The sequence below is a fragment of the Callospermophilus lateralis genome, chromosome 3 (genome assembly GCF_048772815.1).
Source record: "Callospermophilus lateralis isolate mCalLat2 chromosome 3, mCalLat2.hap1, whole genome shotgun sequence".
Lineage (NCBI taxonomy): Eukaryota > Metazoa > Chordata > Mammalia > Rodentia > Sciuridae > Callospermophilus > Callospermophilus lateralis.
This window is the reverse complement of record NC_135307.1, coordinates 70,578,323-70,599,345: the sequence shown is the minus strand read 5'-3', so window position 1 is coordinate 70,599,345 and position 21,023 is coordinate 70,578,323. Positions and strand designations below refer to the sequence as shown.

Below are 21,023 nucleotides of genomic sequence, written 5' to 3'. Positions count from 1 at the left end.
TGACATTCTGTTGATTTATTTGACCACCTCCCATAATAGGAACTTTAATTTGTTTAAAGATTTTTATTATTATAGTGATGCCAGGCCATGTCTTCCCTTGACTTTGCTTCTCCTCATTCATCGCTGAAGGTTCCTCATTCATTTTTCTATCTGCTCCAGTCTGGAGTCTATCTCTACTACTCACCCAAAGTTTAAAAAGTTATTATTGAGGTCATTATTGACCTACATATTTTCAAATCAGCAGGCCTCTTTGTCTCATCTTACCTATCCTCTGAGTAGCATTTGGTATATTTGAACACTCATTCCTGAATCACCTTTTGTGTTTTCTTCTGGGCTTTTGTGAAACATTTGTTTTCCTCCCGCATTCCTGACTATTCCTCTCAATTACCTCTTCCACCAGAACTCTAAATTTTGGAATTTTTCAACAATTGGTTGTAGATTTTCTGTTCTGTATTCACCAATTTCATTTACTCCCAAGACTTAAAATATTACCAACAAAATGATGATATTCAAATATATATATATATATATATAACCCAACCTTTCTTCTTACACTGGACGTATATATCTAATATTTGAAATTTCCACCTGATATATTAAAACTGCTCTTACTGAATTTTCTCTAAAACCCACTTTCATACTTGTAAGTAGTAATAGTGCCTAGATTAAATCATACCAGTCACTTCATGGGGAACTAGAAAAGCTAGGGGGAAAAAAAATCTGCTTGAAATCATTAGAGAACCAAGAGACAGTGAAGAATTGCATCCAAGAGCCAAGGCAGAATGATATTTAGAGGCCTGGCTCAACATTTGGGTTGTTTTCCTTCCTGAACACCCTATCAGTTGCTAGTAGAGTTTTCTTGAGCTGAGTTTAATCCTGAACTTAGCCCTTACTACCTTAGTAACATTGGAAAGTTCTACCTACTTGTTTTGTGCAGCTCTATCATCTATAAAAGTAGATAATATCTCCTACCTTATGGCCGCTAGGAGGAATAAATGAGTTAACTAACACTAAGCACCCCAGTATAGCAAGAGGCATATTACAGATGTTGAATAAATCATAGCTGTGAATCCTACTTACTGCTTCAAACCAGTTATTTGTATCTCTTCATGCTTCTGAAGAGTATAAGCATCTTGGAGGTAGGATCATTCAAAATACTTCTTTATATCTGCTCATTACCCAGCACTCTCTTTTGTTTGAAATATTCCATACAGTTATGTTACTATGCTTTGGATATTTTTGTTCTACTCGACTTTCATGTTGAAAGTTAATCCCCAATGCAAGTAGTAAGAGCAGGACCTTTAGATAAGGGAATCATGAAAGTGAATAGGCATCCAAATAAGAAGCCCTGATGAAAGGACCTGTTCCTCTTGCCTTTCTACCCTTCACCACATAAGGAAATGGTGTCCCTCCCCTCTGCAGGACACAGCAACTAGGTACCATCTTGGATGTAGATATCAGTCCTTTCTAGATAGAGAACAGTCCTATTGGTAATGATCTCAGATTTCCCAGCCTCCAGAACTGTGAGAGACAAATTTTTGTCATGTTTATAAATTATGTAGTATATGGTATGTTATATAAGCACAAATGGACAAAGACATTCTGTTAAATAGGTGTTTATTCTCTGGTTAGATTTCTGTGATCCTAGATTTTAAGCTTATATGGCTGTTTTAGTCAGCTCTTTGACTGCTATGACTAAAAGACCTGAAAAGAACAATTAGTGAAGGAAAAGTTTATTTGGGGTCTCACAGTTTCAGAGGTCTCAGTTTATAGATGGCTGGCTCCATTCCTCAAAGCTCAAGGTGAGGCAGAGCATCATGGCAGAAGAGTATGGCAGAGGGATGTAGTTCACATGAGGATCAAGAAGTAGACTCCAAAAAGATACACCCCAAAGCTACGCCCCAAATAACCCACCTCCTTCAGCCACACCCTACCTGCCTTCAGTTACCACTCAGTTATTTCCTGTTGGGGGATTAATCCACTGATTGGGTTAAGGCTCTCACAACCCAATCATTACTCGCCTAAATCTTACATTCTTATGCATGAGCCTTTTGGGGACACCACATCCAAACCATAACAATGCCTAAGTATTTTTAAAATATTCTTTTATTCAAGAATGTAGTATGTTAATACTGTTTTGCAAGATTTATGACAGTCTTATTTTTTATTTATTGTACACTAAAAGGAAAATTGTATCAAGAAGTAAAAAAATCACAAATTAGCCTTCAGTTATTCTTCTGGGCATAAGATTGCTGTTATGTTTTCCACTTCTCCCTTCAATGGCCAGAAAATTACAAGTGCTCCTTTCACTCATGTTTTGTCTTCCAAATTTTAAAATAAGAGGAATCTGCATCCTGTAAAAGAGTAACAATAATATGTATCAGTCCTTCCTACTATTTACCCAAGTTTTTACAATTAAGTTGCTTTGAGGATCTGTTCATTATTATTCACTGCCAAGAATCCTTACAAGCCTCAGACAAATGTTTAGATTGGACTGAAAAAAAAAAAAATCAGCCAAATTTTAGATCTGTCCACAAATCTCTCTAAATAGCTTCACATCATTATCTCCTTTATCTGGTATGAATAACATTGGTTATTATCTGTTCATATCATTTCCTAAATGCTGAATTCTCATTAATACTCAGATTAGCATATCATACCCACACTGACTTGTCCTAATAAATAAAAAGAACAGATCCAATTATTAAAATGGAAATATTTTAAATATAATTCAAATTATTTATGAGCTTTTAATATATTATTTAAAGGATGATTTTTTAAAAAGCAACTTGATAATCCCTCATATGTGATTTTCATTTGGGAAGTATGCATTTACCTCTTAAAAGAATTTGTACTAAAAAAGAATAATAATAATGATATTGATAACACAAAATTCAGTGTGGCCATTGTTCTGTGGTTTTGTGTAGAGAATGAGGTATCATGCCTCAGAAATGGTAATGGGAAATTAGAGAATACCTAATTTATAATTTAAAAAGTGATAAGGATACAATCAATCAACAAGTACATGAAAAAATGCTCACCATCTCTAGCAGTCAGAGAAATGCAAATCAAAAACACCCTAAGATACCATCTCACTCCAGTAAGATTGGCAGCCATTATGAAGTCAAACAACAACAAGTGCTGGCGAGGATGTGGGGAAAAGGGTACACTTGTTCATTGTTGGTGGGACTGTAAATTGGTGCAGCCAATCTGGAAAGCAGTATGGAGATTTCTTGGAAAGCTGGGAATGGAACCACCATTTGACCCAGCTATTCCCCTTCTCGGTCTATTCCCTAAAGACCTAAAAAGAGCATGCTACAGGGACACTGCTACATCAATGTTCACAGCAGCACAATTCACAATAGCAAGACTGTGGAACCAACCTAGATGCCCTTCAATAGATGAATGGATAAAAAAAATGTGGCATTTATACACAATGGAGTATTACTCTGCATTAAAAAATGACAAAAATCATAGAATTTGGAGGGAAATGGATGGCATTAGAGCAGATTATGCTAAGTGAAGCCAGCCAATCCCTAAAAAACAAATGCCAAATGTCTTCTTTGATATAAGGAGAGTAACTAAGAACAGAGTAGGGACAAAGAGCATGAGAAGAAGATTAACATTAAACAGGGATGAGAGGTGGGAGGGAAAGGGAGGGAGAAGGGAAATTGCATGGAAACGGAAGGAGACCCTCAGGGTTATACAAAATTACATACAAGAGGTAGCGAGGGGAAAGGGAAAAATAATGCAAGGGGGAGATATGAACTGCAGTAGAGGGGGTAGAGAGAGAAGAGGGGAGGGGAGGGGGGATAGTAAAGGATAGGAAAGGCAGCAGAATACAACAGACACTAGTATGGCAATATATAAATCAATGGAAGCGTAACTGATGTGATTCTGCAATCTGTATACGGGGTAAAAATGGGAGTTCATAACCCACTTGAATCAAAGTGTGAAATATGATATATCAAGAACTATGTAATGTTTTGAACAACCAACAATAAAAAAAAACCCACAAAAAAGAGTGATAAGGCATTAAGACCATGAAACGCACAATTATTAAAGAAAGGGGGTCATGGGGGGGCTGCCATCTTTTAATAAAGGCTAATGTAATAAAATGCTATATTTTCTGAGTGATGTTTATATTTCACATTTAGATAGTATGTAAACAAAATGAAATAACCTTCACAAGGACATTTCTGAGAGAAGAATAACTCATATGACTAAAACTCTTCTAATCCCTGGTCCCTCTTTCCTCTCTGAAAAAAAAAAACAAAAAAAAACACTTCTATACTTTATGTCTCCTTTGTTACTGAGATCATTGAGAATATAAATTGGTTTAGGGGTTATGAAAAACAATATGGATATTTCTCAAAAAAATTAAAAATAGAACTACCATACCATACACAACAATAACATTTATATTACTCCACTTTAAGAAAAATGCCTGAGGTGGGGTACTAGAAAAAGCCAAGTGCAGTGGGGCACACATGTGCACACATGTAATCCCAGCAACTTGGGAGCTAAAGCAGAAGAATTATAACTTTGAGGCCAGTCTGGGCAACTTTACCTGTCTCAAAATAAAAACTGAAAAGGGCTGGGAATGTAGCGCACTAGTAGAGTGCTTACCTAGCATGCATAAGGCCCTGGATTTGATCCCCAATATGACCAAAAGAAAAAAGTTTGGGGGGATTTTTTTGTTCATTTGTTTGCTTTCCTAAGTTCACATTCTGGAAAATTGTAAAAAGTCAAAGACTGGGTGACCTCATCTGTTCAGCCTTTGCTGAAAGCCCCCTTGTCTGGGTCATTTTCTCATAAAGAAATGAAATCAGTTCTATGTAGAAGGAGCCTAGTACATGACAACTCATCCTCCTAAGAATTAACTCAAGTCCTCTGAGAAATATTTATTAATCCCTTCAGTGGTAACTGAAGGCAGGTAGGGTGTAGTGTTAATCCCTCATGGCCTAATTTCCTTGCAGTAGGCCCATCGGTTAAGGTTCCACCATTTTCAACATTACCATACTGGGACCAAGCTTTGAGGAGGAACCATATCTAAACCATACCAGGGCATATATCCACAGAAAATGAAACCAGCATCTTGAAGAGCATCTGTACCCCCATGCTCATTTTTCTATGAGCCAAGATATGGACACAACCTAAGTACCTTGTCAAAGAATGAATGAGTTAAACAAGGGTGGTGTATATCTATGCAATGGAATACTGTTTCGCCATTAAAAAAGGGAAATCCTGTGTGGTACATTCTGAATAATGGTACATTCCTATAATTTCAGCTAGATCAACTATGCTCCAAATTTAAATCTCAGATGTAATCTTTGATCAAGCTCAACTTTGGAACCATCCTATACTACCAGCACTGCCAAAACAATTGTAAATTATTTGGCTCAAAGTAAACTGCTCCACATTATAGATTAGTATAGGGAAAGACTCATTAATAATTTTGCAAGCTCTGGATGTTTTAGTGTATTATTAATCCATTTTATAATCTCTAAGCATTTTGTTATGTTCTGGTGTTTCGATCTTTTTCCCTAGTAATTCATTTGCACTTCCCTACAAAAAGTTGGAACAAATTAAATGTGTAACAAGTGGATTAGATGTTTCAGTGGGTTGTTTAAAATAGTGGTAGATTATATAGTGACATGTAGAGTATGATCCTCTTTTATAATTCTTTTTTATGTCAATCTGCATTTTCTAAGCGAAGCTAGCCAATTCTTAAAAAACAAATGCCAAATGTCTTCTTTGATATAAAGAGAGCAACTAAGAACAGAACAGGGAGGAAGAGCATGAGGAAAAGATTAACATTAAACAAAGACGATTGGGAGGAGAGAGAGGGAGAGAGAAGGGAAAACATATGGAAATGGTAGGAGACCCTCAATGTTACACAAAATACATAGAAGAGGTTGTGAGGGGAAAGGGGGGGAAACAAGGGAGAGAATTGAACAACAGCACAAGAGGTAGAGAGGGAAGATAGGAGGGGAGGGGAGGGGGATAGTAGGGGATAGGAAAGGTAGCAGAATACAAGAGTCACTAATATGGCATTATGTAAAAATGTGAATGTGTAACCGATGTGATTCTGCAATTTGTATTTGGGGTAAAAATGGGAGTTCATAACCCATTTGAGTCAAATGTATGAAAGATGATTTATCACGAGCTTTGTAATGTTTTGAACAACCAATAAAAAAAATGGGGCACTAAATCATTAAAACACACACACAAAAAAAAATATGATAGTAACAGAGTATGAAAGAAATAACTCTTTAAATAAGTAACTCAATAAAATCCTTCCATAGCACTAACCTTTCTTTGTACAATCAATCTATAATTTTGAGATTAACTCATTACATTTGCTGTGTTATTTATGCAATAAACTTTACTGGTGGTCACAATTTTATCAATCAGTTAATGATATATCCCACTAATTGCGATAACAATGAGGGTCAAAGGCAGTAATAAGCTTTTTCCATAAATGTGGCCACATTTCAGATGTGCAGGATGGAAGCAACAGTAGTGTATCCTGCACAGTGTGCATACACCTGTCTTAGCAATGCAGTCAGTGCTTTGACAGAAGAAGGTATAGGGCCTGAGGTACACCTAGTCCTGGGGAGAGGTAGGAGAGAAAGCCAGGGATCACTTCAAAGAGGTAACCCCTGCCCTGAGAGACTGGTAGGATGGATAGATCTTGCTGGGGAAAGAGCACTTTGAAGAGCACTTTGACAAAGATCCTGGTCAAACGGTTAAGGGTAGAAAAAAAAACATGGCAACCTTTGGTTTGATTTTTACCTTGTAGAAAACTCATTTCTCCCAAGACTAGTCAAAATTTACAGTAAGCCACCAGATATATATGGGGGTGGAATACTTGTTATAATTTCTGTATTTGATATGAAATTGTTGGAGGGTTAGCAAGAAAGCTTTTAAGCACTAAGATTTTTTTATTTTCCTACAAAATTGAAACATATTATTAAGAAATATATAAACTGCTCTTACCTTACCACTCTGAAAGTTATTAATCCTTTTCTTCCCTAATTTGTTCGTCATCCAAATGGCCAGGGTTGGCATATATTGCCACAAATATGCCACCAACAAGAAAGGATGCTCTGCAATCCAAACTTCTTTCAAATCGTTAGCCATGGCAATTAACATCAGCCGCACACAACGGCTAGTTGCCATCTTGTACGACTGATCTCCAGCATGGACCACAGTCTAAGAAAAGTTTAGAATTAAGTGAATGCTGAGTAATTTTTCAAGCTATTTCACAGAACATTTAAGCGAAAAAAACTTAAAGGCCAACTAACTGTGTTATTCCTTCAGGAATCCCCACAAACCCTATAGGGGTTTATAAACTTCTATAGTATTTCAAATTTAATTTTTTGTTTTTCAGCACTAGGGATCACACACAGGGCCTTGTTCATGCTCACCAAGCATTCTACACCTGAACTATATTCCCAGTGCAATTTTTGTAATTCTTCAATTAGCCTAATAGGAATGATAAATATACAAGAGAATACTGTATGGGCTAACTAAAAGATGAAAGTTTGCTTCTAGCTAGAATTGCTAGAAGCAATTATCACCTTAGAGTGATAATTTAGTTATCACTTTAGTACTGAGACTCAAATTATTATGATATGCATTTAGCAAATGAAATTTCATCAAACAAGAGGATGAAATGGAAGAAGATAAAATGGGCTTCTAAATAAGAAAAAACCTATCACATAATAGCACACACATAATGGCAGACATCTTATAAATATTATCTTAGCAACTTCTTTAGCCTTTATTTAAACTTAAGGCCAATGCAGTATCAGCGGCCAATGCACTATCAGCTGACTAACAATTTTCATAAGTTTTCTAACAAAAGTATGACATAATAACCCTGAAATATAGTAAAAACACTACAATTTAACAAGGAAAGCGTTCAAATTATATGACAATTAGAAATTTTTACCTTTGTGACTTCTTCAGCTAGTGCATTCTTCACAATATTTGAGTAAACAGGTCCTGGGTAAATGTTAGAAATGATTATACCTGGATACTTGGTAAGTTCAGATCGAAGGCAATTAAAAAAACCCTAACAGACACAAAAGGAAAAAAAAGGCAAATAAAGTTAAATGGAGACTCATAGCTCATGATTTATCAAAATATGCTCTGAAAAGCCTGAATAAAGGTCAAGTAGTGTAGTTAGGCAAACAATGTTATGCATTTTTCACTGTGAGACCAGAGGTGATCCAGGAAAGACATCCTCACCTCTTGCCAGATAGAGGCAGTTTGCCACCTTGGTAGTAATGGCTCTTGCCATCAATGGTCTTTATGGTTGGCAAACCCTGAACCAACAAGAAACTCCCAGAAGGTTCTGATACACCCTCCTCATAGCAATCCTCATCTCCCTGCTCTAAAACAAGTGCATGTTCTCCAGAAATCACTAGGGTGGACTTTCTCTTTATTCTCCAGAGTCATCTAAGTGCCAGTGTTTGGGGCAATAGGGAGTACAGAGGGATCAATGCTGCACAGAAATTCACCACAGAGAAAGAATCAAACCTTTTCAATTGATATTACTATGTAATATGTTACTAAACAGGATGATTTAGTTTGAGCAGATGAGTCTTCTGGGGGTGATAACTAGTACCTGGCCAGTTAAAATTATAATATGATCACGTATTGAATGACATTTATAAAAACAAACTATAGACCTAGACTTAAACATACAGGCCATTTCCAAATCAACAAGGAATAAACAGAAATCTGCTTCCCTTCATCTCTGATCCTAAATTAGGAATTTTCCAAGATTACACTGTTATAAAGCTAGGTTAACTACTGAAACCAAACACTTAACCCCTGGTACATTCATATTTAATCCAACATCATTAATTAGTAACCAGCCCTTAAATAACTGACCCTTAACACACTACAGGGTGCTATTTCCTCATGATTAGTCCTGGGCCTCATGAGGGTGGTGAGAGTTTATGCTGCAAGTGAAGAGTGCTGTCAGAAATGTACCAAAAAATAATTGGTAAATGAATTGAGAACTCCTGACCTTTTTAACCTTCTGTCCCTCTGCCACAAAAGCAGAAAGAAAACATAAAGTAAGCCATCTGTCAGACAATACTACCTCTCAAGATGGTTCAGACCTCTTGTTAGAAATCCCATCTACTAGCTGTGCATAGTCGTGCATGCCTATTATCCCAGTAGCTTGGGAGACTGAAGTAGAAGGATCATGAGTTCAAAGCCAGCCTCAGCAACTTAGCAAGGCCCTAAGTAACTCAGTCTCTAATAAAATATAAAAAAGAGATGGGGATGTGGCTCAGTAGTTAAGCACCCCTAGGTTCAATCACTGGTAGCCAAAGAAGTCCCATATACGTTAACATGTAAACTTTTCAACTAAACAAGTTCACTCCACAACTTGCTGGAGATCCTAGAAGAAACTGTATTCTTCACAAAAGCCTCCTGCTTAGTGCTCAACTACTGGTAAAACTAACTAGAGTCTCAACCTACCACATCCTATCAGAAAATCAAATCCAGTAATTAACAGAGAAGCTTGGAGGGAGGCCAGACAGCTCATCTGTGTTTTACTGAGAACATTCTGTAAGTCTTATGAAACTCTTGGGGCCAAAAGACAGATGGTTGTCCTCCCACATCTGCCCGCCTGTGGTTTGCCCAGATGTTCTACAGTAAGACTGACAGCCCATTGCTGAAGAGGAAGAAATCAGTGCTGCATTCTATAGCCTCATCACTTCAAACTGTCCCCTGTTCAGAGAAGAAAGAAGATGTCCTAAAGAACCAAAGCTTCACATTCTCTGAAAAGTAAGACAACCACGCAGCTATTGCATCTCATTTTCCCAAGAGTAAAATGCTGACTCAAACTAACCTTCAACAATATTAATTTTACATTTTGGATCTCCTTTCATCATTCTCCTCCTATTTGCCTTATATGTTCTTCCTATCCACACTTAAGCAAATATTAAAATTTCCCTTCAGTAAAAGTATTTACCCCTCATAAGTTATAAAATTCAAAATCAAATCATTCTCCTGGCCTTTGCCCTGGCTGAGATTTCTTCTTCCAAAACCACTGAAATGTCACATGAGGCCCAATACTAATACTTCAGTTGTCAGTACCTCTTTTCACATTCATGAGACATGGCAAAATGTACAGTGAGTACAAAGGGGAAGGAAAAAAAGTCACAGTAAGGGGAGAAAGAAAATACATCCCAAAGTTTGTGTAGAGGGAGGGGAAGACTCACAGCTCACCATGAGGACGTGATAGAAATAGGGATAAGGTGAACAAGACATGCTGACCAGACTATATATACTTCTTCTTTTTTTTTTTTTTTTTAGTTGTAGATGGACACAATTTTATTCTATTTATTTTTATATGGTTCCAAGGATGGAACCCAATATCTCACGCATGCTAGGCAAGCACTTTACCACTGAGCCACAAGCCTAGCCCCTACATACACTTCTAAAGAGCAAAATTATATTTTTATATTCCAGGATCTACTGCAGTGTATGGCACAGGATAGATGCTCAATACATATATTTTGGACAAGTTTGAAGCATGTGTGGCTCAAATTGTTTTTATCATGTACTGGGGGATATCGTCTATCAAAGTTCTATTTCTGTTTTCCCACACAATTGCCCAGTTCCAGGGATAATCATATTCCCCATTTGGGTCAGTTCTGTCAGAGTAGAGTTTCAGCAGCCTTACCCGAAGAGCATGCTTACTGGCACAATATCCACCGGATAGAGGTACAGATACAATGCCTGCAAGGCTATTCACAATAACTATCTTTCCTTGTTTCCTCTCGATCATGTGAGGTAGGACACACTTTGTCAAGGACACTGTCCCTAAATAGTTAAGCTCAATTAGCTCCTTGAAGACATCGAAGTTGGTATCCATAATCAAAGAACGCTGGGATCTTCCACCATTATTGACCAGAATGTCAATCTAGTTAAATAAAATCAGAAAAGAGATGCTTAGGGGTTGTAAAGGAAATTCTAGGCACAATTGTTTATATTGTTAACTTGAAGATTCAATAGAACAATGGTATATTTATAAAATTTAGTAATAAAAATCATGGTAAAGTAACCAGAATGTACCTATGGTACTCCCATTTTATAAAACTTTTTATGGAAAATGTCAGACTCAGTGATTAACAGGCCTAATACATAGGCCTGATTACATTGCAAGAACGCCATGTACATGCAAGTCTTAAAATAAGAGCACCATGGATGGGAATATCTTTTGTGATACTTCAAAGATGGACAAAGCAATTGCAATAAATGCTATATGAATATAAATTGCTACTTACTTTACCAAACTCCTGGAGAACAGCTTTAGTTGCCCCCTCATGGGAACTTCTGTCAGTCAGGTCAAGGGGCAAAATGAGTATATCTTTTCCTTTTAAATTGCCATTCTCTAAATAAAAATACTTTAAAATTAGTGAGAACATCATGACAAAGATCATTCATTCTCCTTGCTATTCTTCTTAACACACACCCTACAATAGGAGTTACCCACAGATTCACTTCTGGGTGGCCCTTTGAAAGTTTCTCTCAGTCACCAGGAGAACTAGAGATAATATGGAAACATCTTAGACAAAACAAAAAGGTGGCCAGCTTCACCAGACATGGAATAGCATGCTTCATTCTGAATAAAGACAGTAGAACTTTAGAAAAGACTGGCAGAAATCAAGACTAATCTATAAGCTATAAGAAGCAAAAACTGTAGAGCAGTATCTTTAGAAGTACAGTTTTGTTCACTTTGCAGTAGGCTCACAAAAGTTAGTTGCTGCCTTGCAAACACTACAAAATGATAGTTTAGGGTTGGGGATGTGGTTCCATGATTAGAATGCATGCGCATAAGCAAAGTCCTGGATTTGATTGTCCCTATACATTTTAAAAAAGAAAAAGAAAATGAAAGTTATGTTTTAATTCAGTAAGAAGCTCAGAGCCCACAGTCAAATGACATGTAGAAGCCACAGGCCAATGACATATAAGAAAACAACATGGTCCTTTCTACAAATCCCACCAAGAATCAACATGTGTTACAACTGCCATTTTCTATTTCTGATCATTAAAGCAAATTTGCCTGAACTCTAACCTTGAAACAGAATAATGCCATTAAGGAAAACAAAACAGAAAATACAGTAAGTACAAATTATTTATGGGCAAAAGAGAACATAATGAAGCATCATCTGAGAACTAATAAATATAAGGGCTTGCACTAATGATCTGACAGATAAAAGAAAAGCATTCACGCTCACACAAATGAAGAAAGGCTGACAGAGTTCAGCTTCTCTGCCTGTGCAGGACTTGCAGGTGCCAGAAGTAGAAGGGTAACTTCCATAAGAAATGACCTAGTGCCATAAGAGGCCTTTGGAAGCAATATCATCAAAGATGACCTGTGGCCTTGCAGACTGTTAATCAGGCAATGAACTCTGGGTTAGCATTAGGGTTTGGAATAGGGTTAGAGCTAGAGTGATGGTAGGGTTATGACTATTAATTGGGTTAGGGTTTTGGTTAACTTAAGGATTAGCAATAGGTCTAGGGTTACCTTTAGGGTTAGGGTTTTGCTTTGGGTAAGGGATAGCCTTAGAGCTAGGATTAGGGCTAGAGTTAGGTTTAGGGTTAGGGTTAAATCTAGGTTTAGGGCTCAGATTAGGGCTAGTTTTTATTACAGGGTGTTTAGCTCATAATCAGCAAAGTTAGAGAAAGACTGAAAAGGGAATAACAGAGAGATGACCAAAAAACAATGAGCTGGAAAATTCAACATTCTCTCAGTTTAGGTACTAAGTACCCTATGAGAAAAAACAGCTCTTCTACTTGAGGCTGCTTTCAATGTGAACATAACACCAAAACCCAAACCAACAAATAATTAACAAAGTCACCCTTTATAGGAATGTAAACAATATTAGTTCTGGTTGCATTTTTTATACCTAATTTCATTCTGTTTCTTTTATTCTCTATAACAAAAATGTTATACCATTCCATTGACTACAATATCTCACATTTTAGCAAAATGAGTAAGGATCCATCCTACCTCAGTTTCAGTGGTTACATACATGAATATCATAGATAAAAAACAAACTGAACGGGGCTGAGGCTGTAGCTCAGTGGTAAAGCACCTGCCTCGCACGTATGAGGCACTGGGTTCAATCCCCAGGACCACATAAAAATAAATAAAGATACTGTGTGTTCATCTACAACTAAATAAATATTTTTAAAAAACTATTCTTTCTCTAAGACAAAAATATAAGTCACCTGGTCACTAAAAAGTCAAAAAGGATTGGACAATCAGCACTATCTCCCTAATGCCAAGAGTCAGTGCAAAAAAGAATAGAAAGCTGACAAAAAGAGGCAGGAAAGGTGAAGGGAAGCCAACTAAAATGCAACAAGAGAAAAGGGCCGGGGGCCAGGCACTTGGAGCTTTTGGAGCCAGGGTGCACTGGCAGGAGAAGCCCATCTCCCCTCTACAATTCCCAGGCTGCACTTGAGTTTGCAGTCTGCCTCATGTCTAGGAAGCACAGCTGCTGTTTTAGGTTCACTTACCTAGGCATTTTCTTTTCACCCTCTCCAGCTCATGCACTCTTCTGGCTGACAACACAAGAGAAACTCCCAGTTTAGACAGCTGGTAAGCCAGCTCCTCGCCAATCCCACTGGATGCTCCAGTCACCCACACCACCATGTCCGTCAACTCCCATTCTATTGAGGATAGAAACAGAGGTAGAAAGGAATGAATAAGTGAGGGATCACACCTGCACATCAAAGACTGGCAACAAACATCAAAAACTTTAAACAATACCACTAAATATAAATACTAATGTGTGGAGCTTAAATTTTTTAAACTTTCTAAGAAAACTTCTCATACCTAATCTCTTAAAGCTTGAATACAAACCATATTAGTAATAGTTTAATCTAAACAGTATTGTATGCATTGCAGAATTTTCCAGACTTCAATGTTAGCCTTATCACTCCATGGTTCACTCCCTGGCTCTATTTATCTACATATGTGATAAGAAAAGTAAAGCTAAGGGACTGGGGATATAGCTCAGTTGTTAGAGTGCTTGCCTCAGATGTACAAGGCCTTGGGTTCAATCTTCAGCGCCATCAATCAATAAATAAATAAATAAAAGTGAACAGAAAGTCATTACCCAGACTCACTTTTCTTCTCCGTATAATGATGAATTCAGACTATTTTTTTCAGTCAGTCCTTCCAACTTTTTGAAATCAAGCTTTCAATGAAGAGTGCCAATATTCCAAGTGCTGCTCTATGATAAGATGTAATCATCTTGCATTTTAAAGGTAATATTTTATCCATCTGGCAATCAAATTGGATGACTTAATGTCATTTTGTAATAGTGCCCCTGAAATGCCTCAGCTCTCATTTGAGGAGAATCTTAGTAGTTTACCCAAGATGAAATATATAATGACAGGAAGAAGACATATTGTGTTCTTGCACAGTCATTTTCCTGTTGAAGACTCTGAAAATGCTGCAATACTAAAGCAATGGCAAGTGGTTTATTTGCGCTGCAGGAGATGATAGTCACTGAAGTCACTGTCTATCTGAACCTGTAGAGTCACTGTGATTCACCTCCTGTGTTTCTTCTTCATTAAGATATGTGTTATGGGGCTGGGGATGTGGCTCAAGCGGTAGCGCGCTCGCCTGGCATGCACGGGGCGCTGGGTTCGATCCTCAGCACCACATAAAGATAAAATAAAGATGTGTCCACCAAAAACTAAAAAAAAATAAATAAATATTAAAAAATTCTCTCTCTCTCTCTCTCTCTCTCTCTCTCTCTTTAAAAAAAAAAGATATGTGTTATGGATTAAAACTAGCTAGCAAGTTATTACTTAACTTTGCATTTCTGATTTTCTATCAGGACACGTGAAATCAAGAACCTTGTGTACTATTTCAGTTAAGCACTTTTAAATCCAATCTTTTCAACAATAGCATCTTTAGAGACTGCCAGGGTTCAAATTTCAGCTCTACCACACACAGCAATGAGCATGTCCCATATGCTCAGTGCCTTAATTTTCCAGATCAAGAAAAGTGATTAATATCAAATCCCTCACAGGATTGTTAAGAGTAATGAGTTAAAACATGGAAAACTCGGGCTGAGGCTGTAGCTCAGTGGTAGAGTGCTTGCTGAGCACGTGTGAGGCACTGAGTTCAATCCTCAGCATCACATAAAAATAAAGATACTGTGTGTTCATCTTACAATAAAAAAAAATAATAATAATCATACAAAAATATTTTAACAGGTGGACTTTACAGCAGCAAAACATAGAATACTAATAACTTTGTTCTAATTCTCCCACCAGGGCCAATAGGGTTAATAGTCCTAATGATTTCACTTTTCTTTATTACTTATATGCTTTGCTTTACTTATTAAAACCCTCACAAGAATCCTATTATGATCTCACTTTTTTTAGAAAAGAAAACTGAGGTTAATAAAGATTAATTTACCCTGAGTAGACTGTAAATACCATCAAGATTGAGACCCTGACTTCCTTGTTCCTGGATAGCCTCAGTGCCTGGGAGAGACTGAAACATAGAAAGGAATCCAAAACTAAATAACTATGAATCAACACCCAAAAACCTTGGCAAAGCTGGGATATGAACCCAGGTATAGCTAGCTCCAAACTCCACACAGTTGACTATCATATAGTGCACATATTTAAATAAGATCAGTTGTCTTTGCAGTGCTGGGACTGGAACCCAAGGTCACTTTCCATGGGTGTAGCTGAATTTCCCACTGAGCTATATCCCCAGTCCTTTATAATTTTAATTTTGAGACAGGGTTTCTCTAAGTTGCTTAGGCCTCATTATGTTGCTAAGGATGGCCTCAAACTAGTAATCGTCTTGCCTCAGCCTCCGGAGTCACACCTCCAGAGTGCCTGATTTTAGTCAATACTTTAAAACCCAACTGTTTCTTAGATATTCTAAACAATACAACTGCCCTTAGGAAAACAGTCTTCTATAAATATTTAAATTAAAAATGGAAATGTCCCTAAAATATGCCTGGGCTACAAAGCTTTCCTGCAAGGTAATTATACTTTTTTGGAAAAGCACAATTGGACCAGAATGTTACGGGATTAAAAATATGTATTCAGGTAATCCTTTATTTTCTCAATGTTATTCGCTTGACTTGGAATTGACTACTCATTAATCCAAATTTAAGTAAAGTGAATTCAGTTTGTTTTGGAATTCTTTACTCAGACACATAAAGTGAATCTACTTTGCTCTGAAACTGTTGACTAACTTGGCCTAGAGCTAATAAAGGTTTCTTCATTTTGTATCTATAAGCAAGCAGCTATTATATAAAGTCAACAGTGAAAGTGTCCAGGTTCAAGTTCACCTTAGCACATTCAATTCTGACACCCACCGTCCCATCCTGAAGAACGCTTTTTTGTTTAGCAGCCAGCCTTTGTTTAACATTCCACAGAATCTGACATATATAAATACTCCCTGAAAGAGCACCTGAAAGCAGACTCTTAGAGTTAGACAGAAACTAACATTCAATGCTAAACCCAGTTTGAAAATTCTCTCCTCAAACCATTGACTAGTCTCCACTTCCTTCCCTCCCAGGCTGTGGAAGCTCATCATCTGGGACTTTCACACAAGTCTAATCATTCAAGGGCTCTTTCTTCCACTGACAGAGTACAGCGTTAACTTCTACCCACTGGCAGCAGTGGGCAGCAGGCCTGCCTTCTGGCACCAGAAAGAGTAAATCAAGCCTCTTCCACATGGCCATCCTCATGTGCTTGAAGACAGCTGTTCTATCCTCCCTGAGGACTCCCATCTCTGGCTTCTCTAAGGCTAAATAAACATATTCAACTTCTGCTGCTTTCCTCATGTGTCCTGAGCACCAGGTCCTGAGCTCTGCTCAAACCCCTGCACAAGCTCCCATTGCTTGTTCAATGCTCCTGTTGAGGGAGCTGGCCAGAGAAGGATGCAGGATTCCAGTGGGGTCGGGCAATGCAGAGCAGGATGAGCTGACTCCATTACTTCCCTTGTCCTGCAGAAGGTTCCGTCTATGACCAGATGATGGCAGGTCCCTGCTGCATCCCCAGTGCCCAGCACAGAGGCATCATTGGCAATTGTTTCTTTAGACACTAAATGTCTGCAGATGTAGCCCAGACCCGCCTCAGCTTTGCTGCAAGGCACTTCACAGCTGACTCACACTGAGGTTTCTATCAACTAAAACCTGAGTTGTCCATACATGTTGTCCCTTTTCATACTCAGGAACTGTGCCATAGGATTTTCTAGATCAATATCCAATATCCAAATTTAGTTTCCTTGGAAATTCATCTTGTGAGATACATGCCTGGAAATGCAAAGAATATGTCTCTCTAGAAGGACACAAAAGAGGCAGAAAATAGTGATTGCCTGAATACTGGGATTCTGGGGGACAAGGGTGGGGTAAGCTTTGCTTTTTACCATATATGTTTTTATATTTGTAATTTTTTATTACATGAATGTGTTGTCTACTTTTTTAATTGATTTATTTATTTGTTCTAATTTGACAGCAGAATGCATTTCAGTTCATAGCACACAAATAGAGCACAACTTTTCATTTATCTGGTTGTACACAGAGTCACATCTTTCGTGTTTTTATACATGTACCTAGGGTAATGATGTCCATCTCATTCCACTATCTTTCCTACCCCCAGGCCCCATCCCTTCCCCTCTCTCCTTTGCCCTATCCAAAGTTCTTCCATGTGTTGTCTACTTTTTAAAGTAACAAAAAATAATAAATCTACAAAGTAATCAAGGAGCACAATTTTTTTCTTCATAGGGCCTGCCCATCTTTATGACTAAGTTGTTTAGGAAATCTCAGTGGATTTCAATGTTCCTTTAATTTTTTTTCTTTATCCCTCTACATCAATGTCTTTTTAGACATGTTTTTTTTCCTTAACGTGCTCCCAAATGAAGTTGCATTCAACAAATATGTTTCTATACACTGTACATATTTCTGTGTATGCTTTATAAATAGAGTTCTATAAAGCTTACTTTTTGTCAATGCAGATTAAGAATGACAAAATTTTAAAAACTATTAAACTGTTAACTGAATTTGTTAAAGAAATTTTAATGTAACTTATTAAATAAGTGATAATATATGAAATTTTTTAAAATATTTATCCTTAAGCTTTAGTTGGACACAATATCTTTATTTTACATTTATGTGGTGCTGAGGATTGAACCTGGTGCCTTGTACATGCTAGGCGAGCACTCTACCACAACCCCAGCCCTGATATAAAATTAACATGCAAATTTTCAACTTATACAACCACATTATTGACTATCATCAAATTTAAAATCCTTCAAAACTCATTTTTCCAACAAAAGTAACACAACTGAAAAAAATCATTGAATTTCTTAAACACTATTATTAGTGACCTTATCTTTTAACTTTTACTTGATAATCAAGTAAAAGCTAAACTTACTTAGCAGTTAAGCTGCTAGATATGCATTCAGATACTGTTAATATTTTTCCTTTTCCTCAACATAATTTGATGGATTGAATAACTTTTGTAGAATTTTGTGATAAAAGTAGAAAGTCCAACTTAACATAAAAGCACTTAGAATCAAACACAAACATTCAAAAGGCAGCCAATGGCAGTGAATAAGCATATGCTTTTCACCTACAATCAGGAGAAAGTTCCGCAGTTAGTAAAAATGCAGTGTATATGGAATTCCTGATTAAAAAACAACAATAAAAAAAAGTCCACCAATCACAGCCAACTATTTGCCATAGTCTTGTAGCATTGATCTTGCATACATGCTGTGTATTAATTCAGCAACAGTACTGCTCTGCACATGTTTTACCCAAGAAAGCCCAACCAGAGAAATGAAACACAATGAAATTTTATTTCATCAGGAAGGTTGAGCTCTGGAGAGACACAAAACACTGTGCCATCAGATTTTTTTTCAATCCCCAAGAACCAATTTTATCTCCACCCATCAGCCATTTAGAAAACATAGTCTATCTTCTGAGCTGGTAACTATTTCACTTCCAAGCCAACTTCATCACATACTCAGGTATTTTCATACAGGAAACTTAGTCCCGGGAAACCTCACCTTTGGGCAGGTCATTTCATTTCTCTGAACATCAATTTCCTTACGTAGAAAACAAGCGTAATGCCCAATTTGTACCAGTTTTGTAAGATCAAACGTTATGCTTGTAAAGTGCTGAGCACACTGCCTACCTAGTACACACTGTGTTCATGAATACACATACACCCCACACACACACACACACACTCATTATAGGACCATAAAATAGGAAGGCAGAGACAAAAGAAGGGTAGGCAGAATGTCCCTTAGTGTGCCAAGAATTATCTCACCTCAGCACAATACCAATTCAGCTCTTTGTGGTGTTACACTTAATATCCTAGTGAGAAGGCAGATGGAAGACACCATTACCTCAGATTTGATTCCAAAACTACAGAACAGCGAGAAGTCGAGGACAAACAACTTCAGGAAGACACACTGAGCCTCTGTACAAGGAGACTGTCTTACAATGCAGGGGGATGCTCCTTGTTTCTCAGAGTGTCCTCCCCTGACACAGCACCAGAACCCCTGGGATCCTAGCTGAGAAGTCAAAGGCCTGAGGGCGTTCCTCCAATTCTCGGGCTCTCGGGTAGTTTGGCAACCCCTGGAGGGGGTTGAATTTCTTAAACACTATTATTAGTGACCTTATCTTTTAACTTTTACTTGATAATCAAGTAAAAGCTAAACTTACTTAGCAGTTAAGCTGCTAGATATGCATTCAGATACTGTTAATATTTTTCCTTTTCCTCAACATAATTTGATGGATTGAATAACTTTTTAGAATTTTGTGATTAAAAGTAGAAAGTTGGAAAATGAGTCTGTGCCATTTTCCCATAAGGATAAAAAACAGGGTCTGGGGTAGAGCGCTCGCCTCGCACAGGCGGGACCCTGGGTTCGATCCTCAGCACCACATTAAAATAAATAAGTGAAATAAAGGTTTTTTTTAAAAAAAAAAAATGACCTCCATTAAAAATAAATAAATAAATAAATAAATAAATAATAAAAACAAAGGGACAGAACTGCCTCCTTAAGCCCGGCCTCTTCCTTCCCCAGCGGCAGCCTAGGAAGGGCGCGGCCCCGCGACCCATAAACTCCACCCAAACGCGAGGGACCCGGACCACCCGGAAGCTAGCGATCTAGACCCGCCTTGGCCGCTCTAAGCCCGATCTCCCACTTGTGTCTGGGAGTCACGGAGGGCCCTCACCTGGGCGTCGCCCCTGCCACTCAGCCCACAGCAGAGCGAGGTCGCCGTCGGCACGCAGGAAGCGCAGCAGCTGCACCAGGAGCAGGAGCAGCGCGCCCAGCGCCAGCAACCAGAGCACCAGCTCCCAGCTCATGGTGGCCTCAGGCCGGGCTCTAGCGGAAGACGACCGGCTCAAGCTCTCAATATCACACCGCCACAGCCTCCCGGCTCCTCCCAACCCACAGGAAGGAGGAGTGGCCCGGCGGGTCCAGGTCCCGGGCTGCGGCCCAGTGAGTTGATTTGAGAAGTTGGAGCCCTGGTGGCCGAAGCTGCTAGTTTCGCTTGGATGTGCGCCCAATGAAGTGCTGCGAGAGGAACAAAAGGCACAGATGACTTCATTGGCTATACCATTGTTGGGACAGTAAACAGAATTTGTAATAACAAGAACTATTATTTTCAACAATTGTCTTGCGGACTAGTATTTTTTAGGGCTCCAGTGTTTGGGGGAGAAACAAACATGCCCCCTTCCTTCCTTTTCCTTCTTCAGTTCTAGGGATAAAACTCAAGGCCTCGTGATTTCTAGGCAAGCGCTTTTCCACTGAGCTACAGCTCTAGCCGCATCCCCCATGTGTTTTTTGTTTGTTTTTGTTTTGTTTTGTTTTGTTTCCTTCTTCCTTTTCTTTTTTTAACTAGATGAAGCCAACAAAGCATAGACTGATACCACCACCGAATTAACCCAGTCGCTGAGTTGGGTTTGCTCCATGTCAACTGACATTT

The 21,023-nt window shown here is 38.2% G+C and overlaps 1 protein-coding gene across 1 annotated transcript; it reads right to left on the bottom strand.

The window, feature by feature from the left end:
- Positions 1–2,088: 2,088 nt before the first annotated feature.
- On the bottom strand, positions 2,089–20,482 carry LOC143395286 (dehydrogenase/reductase SDR family member 7-like). Its single transcript, XM_076850407.2, has 7 exons — positions 20,268–20,482; positions 13,558–13,710; positions 11,319–11,425; positions 10,715–10,954; positions 7,961–8,083; positions 7,003–7,218; positions 2,089–2,354 (listed from the first exon to the last, which is right to left on the bottom strand). Exons 1-7 carry the CDS (start codon positions 20,398–20,400, stop codon positions 2,307–2,309), a joined length of 1,020 nt encoding a protein of 339 aa, XP_076706522.1. The 5' UTR covers positions 20,401–20,482; the 3' UTR covers positions 2,089–2,306.
- Positions 20,483–21,023: the final 541 nt, after the last annotated feature.